This window comes from Clinocottus analis, unplaced genomic scaffold, assembly GCF_023055335.1.
Source record: "Clinocottus analis isolate CAN_PGR_092001 unplaced genomic scaffold, fCliAna1.0.p SCAF_4, whole genome shotgun sequence".
In the NCBI taxonomy this organism is placed as follows: Eukaryota; Metazoa; Chordata; class Actinopteri; order Perciformes; family Cottidae; genus Clinocottus; species Clinocottus analis.
Window position 1 is genome coordinate 813,470 of NW_027176153.1, and position 13,503 is coordinate 826,972.

Here is a 13,503-nt window from a genome sequence, read left to right on the forward strand (position 1 = left end):
ATGTTACCCCACTAGAGAGATCATAGTACCATGTTACCCCACCAGAGAACTAGGAGGTCCATCTGTATGAAGTAAAGCTGTTATTCTTCATCTTTCATAATCACATGTATGAAACATCATAATGTTTGCACTGTTGACAGATGATTTATTTAATAGCAGGTTGTTCAGCTCATTGGCTGTTGGCTCGGTTCTGCCCCCTGCTGATGAATGAGTGCTCTTCAGCAATATTCATTAAATATCTTCCAGATTACACAATCTTCTGTGTTTCTATGTTTAAGAGTTCTGAGTTAAAAGCCGACATGCTTCATACAATGACAACATCTTCCGCATTTTAACATTAAAACAACTTTACTGAATATTAAAAACACACAAAACAACAAACATCTTACAGTTTCCTGACAGTATTTACATGAGTTTCTGTACAAGTGGAGCAGACGTGAGGTGGAAAAGACGACTATGAGTCTAAAGCAACAGCTGACTGGTTCACCTGCTGGAGAAGCCAAACAGACACATGATGTCATACAATATTTACAATAATTAAGCAGAAAGTGTAAAAACTCTTAAGTCCTTTAAAGCATTATTTCCGTCTAGAGCCTTCTGAGGGCCCAAGAGGACGTTTCACTGTGAATGTTTGAGTTAAATAGTTTATACTTCGTCTTTACTGCTATGATTCATAATAATAACAGGACGTGATCAGTGTCATCACCAGATACTGGTTTGAGATCTGAGACAACGCTGTAAATGAAAAGGGATCAGAAAACAAACATGAAAGCTGAAATGATTTTCTCATAAAGAGGTCGTGAAGGCGGCAAACGGTTACGCCTCATTTTAAGATGGCTGGCTTTGGTCACGTGACCTCCAGAGACCAAAGCAGGCGATCACAGAGCGGACAGGAAGGACTGGACGATCGCCGAGACACTGATGAGGATCAGGAGGGGCGTGGCCTGAAGGGGAAGGGCGGAGCCTTTTAGCGTCACCTCCACAGGTAAACTAGAGCTCACCTCCAGCGCCTGAAGGAGAAGCAACAGAGTCAAGACAACAGACACGTCTGTGTCCACCTGTTACTGCAGACGGACTACAGACATACAGACATACAGACTACTGACATACAGACAGACAGGCTACTGACATACAGACTACATATCAACTACAGACATACTATAGACGACATACATACATACTACTGACATACAGACTACAGAGAGACCACAGACAGAAATACAGACAGACTACAGACAGACAGACTACAGATCGGCTACAGACATACTACAGACGGCATACTACAGTACTACAGTCAGACTGAATACAGACAGACTACACATTACAGATAGACTACAGACAGAATACAGACAGACTACAGACATACCTTGCTCGTTGGTAGTTTGAATACTTTGACATAGTTGAAGACGTTGGCAGAGAACGGAATGACGGCCTTCATGAAGGATTTCCCATGAACCACGATCCTGAAACACACACACACACACACACACACACACACACACACACACACACACACACACACACACACACACACTACAGTGGTGCTTCAAAAAACAAAAATATATTCTTAAATTTGCAAAAACATGCATTCCTCTTCGCCTCTTTCAGTCCGTCACACACTCTGTCTTTCTCTCTCTCTCACACACACACACACACACACACACACACACACCTGTCAAAAGCACAGTTGGTGTCGGGGGAGATGGTGGTGTCCACTTTGTCTCTGATCAGCCAGTGAAAAGTGTAGTTGCTGTACAGTCTGATGTTCTTCCTGTTTGCTCGAGTCACATAAGCACAGCTGGCGTGGAAATCTCCCAGGAACATCACATTCTTCACACACACACACACACACACACACACACACACACACACACACACACACACACACACACACACACACACACAGTAATACAACTTTGCTGAAACACTGATATTCGTACTAGAAGCTTGTGAAATGACCATGGACCCGTCTATCGCAGCGTTCGGTCTGAAAGGTGAAGCCATGGCTTCACGTCTTCAACCTGCATGCTTGAAGTGTGAAATGAAGAATCCTCAAACACAGAGAGCTGAGGGCCGATGCGGACAGCCCACAAGCCAGAGGACACGGTCGAAAAACCAAGATATGGCATCGGCCGAAAAAAAAAGGATTGCCGACCATAAAACAAGATGGCCGTCCAAAAACTTAAAACCCAACGGCCAAAACCCAAGTTAAGTTAGTGAGACTTTGACTTTCAGATGATATCATCATCTCGGTTGTCCACCCAAAATAAAGTTCATACTTTAAAAAACACATTTCATGAGGAAAATAATCCTGTTAGACTTGTTAACAATGAGTCAACGTGTTGGCAGTTAGCTTCCAACAACTAAACTAGCTGGTTAAAAGATGGTGGTTTGGATTCTAATAAGTACGGAAGAGGTTTGCTTCTAATGTGCCAAATGAGTCAATGTGGACTTTTAGTTTCCCACATGAACACCAGTCAGAAAAAACAGATACTTCAGTCCTCGCTGATGCTCGTTCCTAGCTAACAGCTCGAACTAACGGCCGCGCCTTCACCACCACTGACGACGAGCAGATGAAACTTTCCTCCATATTCAGTCAGTGATACGACATCTTTATTTCACATTCCATCTCCTCACCGTGTTGTTCCATTTCTTGCTGACTTCTTTAAAGACGTCGTAGAGCCGGTCGATCTCCTGGACGGCCTGGCCGGGATCAGAATGCAGAGGTACCAGAACAAACCTACCGATTGCTGCAGGACAGGAGGGAGGAGGAAAGGGAAGGAAGCACCAGGACAGGAAGGAGGGAGGAAGGGTAAAGGTCAGTCATGTTGTTTCAGGTTGTTTCATCCTGACACCAGAAGCTGTTCCCGTTTAAATAGAAGCTTCTCTTCGTCTGGCAGAACCATTGAACAGGGTTTGTTCTCCATCTACTCAACTACATAGCATATTACATAACAGATACACTGCCTGGCCAAAAACAAAAAGGTCACAACACTAATATTTGGTTGGAGCGCCTTCAGCTTTGATTCCAGCACTCTCTGTGGCTTTGTTTCATGCGCTGCTGCAATGTCTCAAGATGTATTTCCATCCAGTGTTGCATTAATTTCTCACAGGTCTTGTGTTGATGATGGTAGAGTTGTAGAGTCTGACGCTGCAAAGCTTCTCCATCACACCAGAGACTCTCTCTGGGTTCAGGTCTGGACTCCATGTTGAACATGATGCCTCATGCTCTCTGAACCTCTCTTTCACCATCTGAGCCCCATGAGTCCTGCATCGTCATCAGGGAATATGCCATCAGGGAAGAAACAATCCATGATGGAATAATCTGGTGGTTGCTGAACCTGGACCTGAACAACTGCAGCAACCCCAGAGCACAGCACTGCCCCCACAGGCTGGTGCAGGAGGAGTTACATCCAGGTGGACACTTGTTTTTTGGCCAGCCAGAGTATTAGTAAAGAGACTTTCTCCAAGATAAAACCATCAAAGACCTTGCAGGTATGACTGGACACGATCCAGCTTTGAGGCAGAAGGTTACGAACTCTCGTGTACGTCACACATTGATGGCGTGATTTAGACGAGGCGTTTCTGTAGTTTCTTACACCTCCCATACACCGATATTCCTGACGTCAATGAGCTTGTTTCCCTGAACGATTCGTTGCGTTTTGTGTCGACTGACCAATTTTGTTGCTTTGGAATTGAACGGCGAACGGCGGTCTGACGAAAGTGTTTTTCTGCAGGTACTGATGCTGCCCTGTCATGTTCACGTTCTCCACCCTGTTTGGACAGAAGAAGAAGAAGAAGAAGAAGAAGAAGAAGAAGAAGAAGAAGAAGTCTGTCTTTTCATTGATTGTCATTCTAGTTTTGTAAATCACCCGCAGGCTGTGAGAGCATCCAGGTGTGTACAGGTGTGTTTCTCCTGGAGGAGGACGAGCACTGTGTCCTACCTGTAGATGAAAACGTAGTGCTGCATGTCCACGGGGGAGTTCCCCAGACTCTCACTGGACACGGACCTGTAGCTGTAATTGTCGTACCTCAACACAACACATAAACAAAGAGAAGCTTGATTACTGAAATAAAGCAGGAAGTCAGCATTTAAAGACAGGAAGACGTCACACGCTCGTCGTGGAGAAACAGCTCAAATGACATCTCATGTTCCCTTCCAGGCCTTTTGGGTTTGAAGTTCAATGATTTACACTCTAAAATAAAATAAATAAGCTGAATTGAATCATAAGGGATCAAACTTTAAGTAGGGGTTTCCCTACTTAAAGGTATTAGTGTGTAAGTGTAAACCTTTGGTGATGAGAGCCACCTGAAATATGACCAAACCTAAATCCTGATTCAAGATTTAATATTCAAGGAAGAGATAACGTAGCTTTCGCCAGCTGCTCTCCATCTGAACGAGTTAGTGAACAAGCCCGGAGTCTAACCCAAACCCTACTTCTTCCACCACTGGGAAAGCCACCCAACCCAGTTAGCTCCAACATTAGCTTTTGGTCATTTTAAATACCAGTTTGACAAGACGCCTCCCACAGATCCACACATGCACAACATCCTCTGTGTTTGGAGGAGTCACGCTTTTAATCCCATGTGGATTAATGACGTGTACCTTCAGAATGGGTCCGGGGGCAGCGATGGGCATGCAGTTGTTCGGCAAGACGAGTGCTTGCAAATCCCACATTCCCATTAGCATAGCCAGCTAGCTAAATTCCATGAGCAGACCCAACCCAGCCACCAGAGAGAGTAAATAAATGACAGCCCAACAAATCAGACAGGGAAACGATGTGTTCAATGTTAGACATGAGCAGAAAGAAAGCAGCTTCCCGCTAAGCAAAGCAAACCTTGTACCAGTCATGCAAATGGGGTTAAATTGGGTCATTTCTAAGGTGGAGCCAAAAACGGTGTACTTAAGTACCACCATCATGAAATGTACTTCGGATTTTTTAGTGAAAAAATATATAATTTTTAAGATTAGGAGTATGGTATATAGTAGAATGACAGAATTATATACACACATATATATATATATATATATATATATATATATATATATATATATATATATATACATATACATATATATATATATATATATATATATATATATATATATATATATATATATATAAACTCTAGTAGAAGACCACTTTCATTGATATACTCCAGTAAAAGTACATACGATTAATCCTGTAGGAATGACTCAATAATATTTCTAACATCTTTGAATATTTATTTTTAACTGTTTATCCACAAACATCAAACAAATGTAGGACCATTTGTAATCTTCTCACCATTCCTACTGTAACACGTCAGAAAAGGCTGTTCAGTAAAAGTATTTTTGATCACGTCAGATCAGACTTACAACTTCTCACTAACCAAAATGCATTCAGCATAAGTTTATGTTCTGGTCTAATTTGTTACTTGATCATATTAATTGAGTTCAGCGTCCGTCTCTCCTGGATGGGGTGTCCCTCAAGGCTTTGTATTTGGTCCACTACCTTTTTAAATGTAGGAGGCGACAAGAACCAGACTCAAGAAATATGAATAGCATTTTCAATAATTTGCTGATGACACTCAAATCTATGTTTGTGTTCCCAGCTCTGGATTATGGGCATCGGAATGAAAGATACCAAAATGTTCTGCGTGAGACACACGATGTCTTGCTTTACAGAATATAATTTATTAACCTTGCTGAGATTTTACAAATAACTCCATTAATGAAATGTCTTGACGCGTCAAACAAATGTCTGGATAGTATGTAAACTGATTGATATAATACTTGTTGGCTTCATCGTGGCAAAATCCCAATTTAACCCTTTCTTAATTAGGTGTAACACTTTATTTTGGTTAATCTGCTCAATTAACTCTTCCTGTCTCATTCGTTGAAACAGAAGTGTTGCAGAGTAACTGTAACAGCGACTACCTAAAATAAAGTGTTACCTGAGTGCTGCAAAAATGAGTCCTAAAACCCTCAAATGAGCTTTTACGCACTTCTGGTTCCCTCGTCTCAGAGTCCATGGGTTTTTTGTTGGACAACTTTAATAAGGTCCGTCATTAAAACAGTTTAAGAGATTTAAAAATGTTGTTTGATGTAAAAGTAAATACTCAGCGGTCGCAAAGTGGCTGAATGAGTCATCAAGGAAATGACACGTCATGACGCCCGACACAGAAACTCATCTACTTACTCATCCTCCTTTTTACAGCCTCGTTGTGTTTGTGCTCTTGAATACCACAAACCTTCCCGTAAACCTTTCATTTTACAATCTTAACCTCGTTTAAAACTGCAATCATAGTCATAGTTTGCTGAAGACAGCGCCCCCCCAACGGTTATTTGGGCGGCGTCCGTAAGCGATGAGCTGGAAATGTGAACGTCTTGACAAATGACATCGAAGTCATGTGACCGTGTGTCCAGTTCGCCTTTAGCCTAATGCTAGTCTTTTTCTTCTGAAGCTTCTATTTGCACTTTTAAAAAAGTCTGAAGAGCAGAGTTTGTTTGTGAAGATTATCTCGCTGAACAAAACGCGTAAGTGGCATGAACACATATTTGCAACAGAACTTGTTTTTGGGTGTAAAATAATAATAAAAATACCTCATTCCTGCAGCACTCTATTAATACAGGCATGGTGGTTAGTGAAGAGGGTAAATAAAGATGACTGAGATGATTGACAATGATTAGATGATGTTATTACATGGTCATGAAATCCACTGTACCTGCCAGTGTCCCTGTTGGAGGCAGACAGACAATGATCACCAGATGTTTTATGATATTCACGGTGCAGTTCCTGCAGCGTTAGCGTTACTGTCCGAGCACCTTTTTTAAATCCTTCAGTTTAGTCGGTGACGTTTTGTCAGCATTCAAATGGTCAAACATGAGCATGCAAAGTCCCATTTAACCGCTTTATTAGTTACAAATATGGACGACTTCCATCTGTTCTCTACACCCTGCAGTGAACCTGCCTAACTCCCAACAATATTTAAATAAATAAAACCTGTGCAACATCAGCTACAAGCAGACATTATACAGATGTTTTAAAGTCTGTTAATTACTGAACCGACTGACCGAGTTGGTAACAATGTCTAACTAATGAGGCACCCTTTGATAAAACAAAAGGTTCATGAGCTGAATATGAAGTATCAACTGCTTTTAAAAGCCTTACAGTTTTTGTAAAACAACAAGTTGTTACACAATATAATAAAAGATTAATTATAGGTTGTAAATAAAGGCTCTAGAGCTCCAGACCACAGACCACCCAATGTACAGACACAGACCTCCAGACTCCCTGATTACAGACCTCTAAACCTCCAGACCACATGCCACAGACGTACCAACCGACAGACCAACACATCTGCAGACCCACAGACCAACGGTCAGTACCCGAGAGAAGCAGTCAGTGAGCGAGATCCGCTTCAGGACATTTGTCTTTACCTGTTGAGAGAAACCAGCAAAGTTCTGATGGCTCCAGAATCCAGCACATTCTGCAGGAGACAGACATCACAGCGAGACACGATCTACAGACAGACAGGCAGACAGACAGGCAGACAGACAGACAGACAGACAGACAGACAGAGAGACAGAGAGACAGACAGACAGACAGAGAGACAGACAGACAGACAGACAGACAGAGAGACAGAGAGACAGACAGACAGACAGACAGGCAGACAGACAGACAGGCAGACAGACAGACAGACAGACAGACAGACAGACAGACAGAGAGAGACAGACAGAGAGAGACAGACAGACAGACAGACAGACAGACAGACAGACAGACAGACAGACAGACAGGCAGACAGACAGACAGACAGACAGACAGACAGACAGACAGACAGGCAGACAGACAGACAGACAGACAGACAGACAGGCAGGCAGACAGACAGGCAGGCAGACAGACAGACAGACAGACAGACAGACAGACAGATTGATGTGTCATCAGGACAGCAGGAGATGATTGTTTATCTCAGAGCTTTTCAGTAAGAAATGATTAAATATTTAATATTTTCCCTCTTTTTAACCAACTGTCTTCACATCCCATAATGAACTCCTCGACATGTGAACGTCGGTTCTCGAGGATGAATGAAGTAGTGAAACCTAAAGTACTGAAACTCCTACCCGCTTCACGATGTGCAGCACTCTGGAGTCGGATGCTTTCGCCGAGTCAAACTTCTCCACATTGTAGGCGCAGATCTTGAAGTCTGAAGCTGAGACCAGCCGGACCAGCAGGAGGAGGAGAGGAAGACGAGGAGAGCGCCACCCCATGGCTGGACTGAGGAGAACACCGGAGACACGTGGTGGCCGTAAGGAACCAAGGACACCTGAAGTGACACTGAGGAACTTCCACCTGGTCCTGGTGGGCAGGTGTTGGTTCTGGTGCCCCACACGGACACCAGAACCAACACTACCTCTTTAGTCCACAGGGGGCACTAGAACCAACACTACCTCTTTAGTCCACAGAGGGCACTAGAACCAACACTACCTCTTTAGTCCACAGGGGGCACTAGAACCAACACTACCTCTTTAGTCCACAGGGGGCACTAGAACCAACACTACCTCTTTAGTCCACAGGGGGCACTAGAACCAACACTACCTCTTTAGTCCACAGGGGGCACTAGAACCAACACTACCTCTTTAGTCCACAGGGGGCACTAGAACCAACACTACCTCTTTAGTCCACAGGGGGCACTAGAACCAACACTACCTCTTTAGTCCACAGGGGGCACTAGAACCAACACTACCTCTTTAGTCCACAGGGGGCACTAGAACCAACACTACCTCTTTAGTCCACAGGGGGCACTAGAACCAACACTACCTCTTGTTTCTCTTCTTCGTGACTTTAAAGGTTTCTCTGGATTGGAACGTTTGACTGATTCAGAAATGAAAGATTTCAGTAACTGACGTTGAATGTTTGACTTTCTGGTTTTCAAACACTTTCTCCAGTTCCCTGTTTTCATGTGTGAATGTTTCGCGTCACTGGGGAGGAAACAGTCGCTCATGAAGCACGTGAAGGGAGAATGTAGAGAAACATGTTTTCCGTGCTTGAGCCTGGAGACCAAAGGTTGTGTTTGTGAGTTCAGCAGAAGAAGGATTAGCGTTTAAAATGAGACGTGCAGGTTGTTTTGGCTTCTCCGTGTTCAGCGCTCAGTGTCCAACAGCAGCAGATGTATTCATGTGTTTGATGGCAGTACAAGTCATAATAGTTAAGTAGTACTACTAGTACAGTCATGAATTATCAGCTTTACTTTCATTGTCAGTAAAAGTAAATAAATATTAGAATCTCCAAAATAAATGAAAGTACCAAAAATTCTAAATTAGCAGAAAACTGTATTCTGTATTTAAACATGAATGTTCATCTGAGTCTTTCCTCAAACAATAGAAATAAACTTTAAGTTATTTCTTGAATATATTTGACATCATTGATCTGAACCTGCAAAGTAACTCAAGTCATCAAAGAGGAAAACGTACAAAATAAAAAGTACAACAGTTCCCTCTGAGATGTAATGGAGTACAAGTCAGACGTAGCGGTACCTGAAGTATTATATCAAAGTACTTTCCATCCCTGGTACTCATGTTCATTCACTGAGGGAGGTCTATAGAGGACCAGGACTACACTGAGACTATAGAGGACCAGGACTACACTGAGACTACAGAGGACCAGGACTACACTGACACTACAGAGGACCAGGACTACACTGAGACTATAGAGGACCAGGACTACACTGAGACTACAGAGGACCAGGACTAGACTGAGACTACAGAGGACCAGGACGAGACTGAGACTACAGAGGACCAGGACTACACTGAGACTACAGAGGACCAGGACTAGACTGAGACTATAGAGGACCAGGACTACACTGAGACTACAGAGGACCAGGACTACACTGAGACTACAGAGGACCAGGACTAGACTGAGTCTACAGAGGACCAGGACTAGACTGAGACTATAGAGGACCAGGACTACACTGAGACTACAGAGGACCAGGACTACACTGAGACTATAGAGGACCAGGACTACACTGAGACTACAGAGGACCAGGACTACACTGAGACTACAGAGGACCAGGACTAGACTGAGACTACAGAGGACCAGGACGAGACTGAGACTATAGAGGACCAGGACTAGACTGAGACTATAGAGGACCAGGACTAGACTGAGACTATAGAGGACCAGGACTACACTGAGACTATAGAGGACCAGGACTAGACTGAGACTATAGAGGACCAGGACTACACTGAGACGATAGAGGACCAGGACTACACTGAGACTACAGAGGACCAGGACTAGACTGAGACTATAGAGGACCAGGACTAGACTGAGACTATAGAAGACCAGGACTACACTGAGACTATAGAGGACCAGGACTACACTGAGACTACAGAGGACCAGGACTAGACTGGTTCAGGTAGAAGTTCTTTACTGTAGCTTGTTGATCAGCCTCCAGCTGGACAGACCAGTAAAGTGACTTCTGTCCCAACACGCCCTCAACTCAACACAGCGACTGTGACACACACACACACACACACACACACACACACACACACACACTTTGATCTCCAACATTTAATCAGTTCATATTTGAGTCAAATCTTCAAACATGGTGAACTTCAAGATTTGCAACAAACTGGAAACCCACATTTTGTGCACTACGTTGGTGTTTAACAACGTGGAAGTCTTAAGTTTGTCCATTCTGGGCATCTGTAGAAACATGGAGGAGCAAAACATAAAGGGCCAAAATATGGCGGCGTTCGTGCAGAGAACCTTCTCCTCATGTTGATATGAAGGACTAACAAAAACACACAACGTTTCTTAGGTCCAGGTGATTCCACACTAATGAAAACATAGTTATTAATATTATATTTGGATGCGTCACACTGGCTCTTTAAAGCCTTGCCACATGCCTCAGATCAGAAGTGTGTGAATTGGTCCCTTTGCTCTGAAGGTGCCGGTTGGTTAGGACAAAGTCACCAATTAACACAGAAACCAGTTAATCTTTAACACCGGGTAACTAGAAACATCTGAACTCACAGGACTCTAACGTCTCCACGTCTCCTGGAGGCAACAAGAGACTCGACATCTCATCCTGTTTGACAAAACACGAGTGAAACCCCCCAAAATATTTACAAACTCCAAGTTTCCTAATCTGACGGTCTGCTGCTTTAACTGGTTATGTGATAATCAATTTAATCTGTCTGGATTTCAGACAAAAGAGGCAGTTTGATGACATCACCCCGCGCAACAGGAAATACCAAGAAGAAGAAGTGGACCTCGCCACTCATTCATGGACAGGCGTTTTGAAGCCTTGAGTTTGGCGTAACGACCGTCGCCATCTTGTTCATTTGGAACCGGACGTGACACAAAAAGGGAGGAGCTTCACACATCTGAGCGTTGAATCATTTTTAGGCTGCCGAAAATGATTTAATTAACTTTCATGGAGTGAAATTGGAGGATGACAACTTTTAAACTGGACAACATCGGGGAAGAGCCCTGTCAATCATCTTGTAGCCCCGCCCCTAAAGCATCCCCTGCTTTAAGGTCTGTTTGACTCTAACAGACCATAAAGTACTAAATGAACATCGTGCTGTATAGAAGAAGACTAGAAACTAGAGATTGAGACATAAACTCATGTTTACAATGTTTACTGAGGGAATACATCAAGAGAGAAGTAGAGTCACTTATATAGACTTCTATACAACCAGAGGAGTCGCCCCCTGGTGGTCAGGAGAGAGAATGCAGCTTTAACACGTGAAGCATAGACTTCTATACAACCAGAGGAGTCGCCCCCTGGTGGTCAGGAGAGAGAATGCAGCTTTAACACATGAAGCATAGACTTCTATACAACCAGAGGAGTCGCCCCCTGGTGGTCAGGAGAGAGAATGCAGCTTTAACACATGAAGCATAGACTTCTATACAACCAGAGGAGTCGCCCCCTGGTGGTCAGGAGAGAGAATGCAGCTTTAACACATGAAGCATAGACTTCTATACAACCAGAGGAGTCGCCCCCTGGTGGTCAGGAGAGAGAATGCAGCTTCAACACATGAAGCATAGACTTCTATACAACCAGAGGAGTCGCCCCCTGGTGGTCAGGAGAGAGAATGCAGCTTTAACACATGAAGCATAGACTTCTATACAACCAGAGGAGTCGCCCCCTGGTGGTCAGGAGAGAGAATGCAGCTTCAACACATGAAGCATAGACTTCTATACAACCAGAGGAGTCGCCCCCTGGTGGTCAGGAGAGAGAATGCAGCTTTAACACATGAAGCATAGACTTCTATACAACCAGAGGAGTCGCCCCTGGTGGTCAGGAGAGAGAATGCAGCTTCAACACATGAAGCATAGACTTCTATACAACCAGAGGAGTCGCCCCCTGGTGGTCAGGAGAGAGAATGCAGCTTCAACACATGGAGCATAGACTTCACTTTAAAGATATAACAGTATTAAATTGTCGGTCACATCTTTATGTAACTTTATTTTAAATAACAGTAGTTCAGGCTGCGTTCAGAAGAAAAGGTTCACACAATAACAAACAAGACGTGTTCAACATGAACGGAACAAACAGCTGAAGAAAAGCTCTAAAAACAAGACGACAAGCACTGAAACTGAACATACATGTTGCACAGCACAGACGCACCTAATGTAGGTCACACACACTGTGACACTCAGAGCCTCACACACCTCCAACACACTGAGCGGACCCAGCAGATCGTACTGGTCCGCTCCCAGTAAGGTGTGCTGGTGCTGCTGGTTTTCTTACCTGTTCAGGTGAGCGGGGGTCGACCGTGTGTCTCTGCTGCTGAGCTTCCTGCTGCTTCAGGGTGGAGGCTCTGAACCTGCTGCCACTTCGCACACTTCACACCCACAGTCTGCTACACCTTCCTGGTTTGGCCAGGTTGGCCACGCCCTCCCGTGCTGCTGCGTTCAGGGCCCCGTGGGAAAGACGGGGCGTCTGTCTTTGTGTGTCATCGGTAGGAGTGGACGAACAGGAAGACACGCGGCTGCTCAACATTCTGCCACATGCAGTAAACTCCTGTTTGAACTTGTCTGACAACAAACAGGTTTCATATTCCTCCAGCTGTTTCACACACACAAAGTTACATGTGGTCAATTCAGCTGATTACACATTGAGAAACCTAATAACAAAATGCTACATTTAAAACATTTTGATGAAGTTAACAGTTATATTTTACAGTAAATTTCATTATGTTTTGACTTAACAAAAGAAGATAGAATGGGCTCCATCACCAATGTGTTCCCTTTATTCCTCGACATGCGTGACTTCACAGACATTTATTTAACCAAAAATCTACAATATTGTTAGTTTCAAGTTCAAAAGACTTCTTCTTTTCAGTGGGAGGAGCTTATCGCTTTAAATCTCTCCAGATGTAGTTCAGACCTGGCGTCTCACGGCTCTCAGTCCGGCCCTGTGAGGTCAATCAAACATGAATCAACTGCTGGTCTTTAACATCTTTAAGGTAAACAACAGACTGCGTTACATGCATTTGAATTACTGGCTCAG

At 43.8% G+C, this 13,503-nt stretch overlaps 1 protein-coding gene across 1 annotated transcript; it reads right to left on the reverse strand.

The window, feature by feature from the left end:
* Positions 1-357: 357 nt before the first annotated feature.
* LOC137800862 (deoxyribonuclease-1-like) lies at positions 358-12,839 on the reverse strand. The gene is made up of 10 exons (XM_068598221.1): positions 12,742-12,839; positions 8,105-8,258; positions 7,424-7,506; positions 6,709-6,720; positions 3,945-4,031; positions 3,677-3,774; positions 2,638-2,750; positions 1,673-1,830; positions 1,367-1,463; positions 358-1,010 (listed from the first exon to the last, which is right to left on the reverse strand). The coding sequence occupies exons 2-10, from the start codon at positions 8,249-8,251 to the stop codon at positions 879-881; spliced, it is 927 nt and encodes a 308-aa protein (XP_068454322.1). The 5' UTR covers positions 8,252-8,258; positions 12,742-12,839; the 3' UTR covers positions 358-878.
* Positions 12,840-13,503: the final 664 nt, after the last annotated feature.

Bases quoted from the DNA above. Each gene is read 5' to 3' on its own strand.
- LOC137800862 (XM_068598221.1), bottom strand. From the start codon at position 8,251: ATGGGGTGGCGCTCTCCTCGTCTTCCTCTCCTCCTCCTGCTGGTCCGG. The intron at 7,507-8,104 runs GTAGGAGTTTCA...GTCTGTCTGTAG, and splicing joins TGCTGCACATCGTGAAGCGG to ATCGTGTCTCGCTGTGATGT. The intron at 1,011-1,366 runs GTATGTCTGTAG...CTTCTCCTTCAG, and splicing joins TCAAACTACCAACGAGCAAG to GCGCTGGAGGTGAGCTCTAG.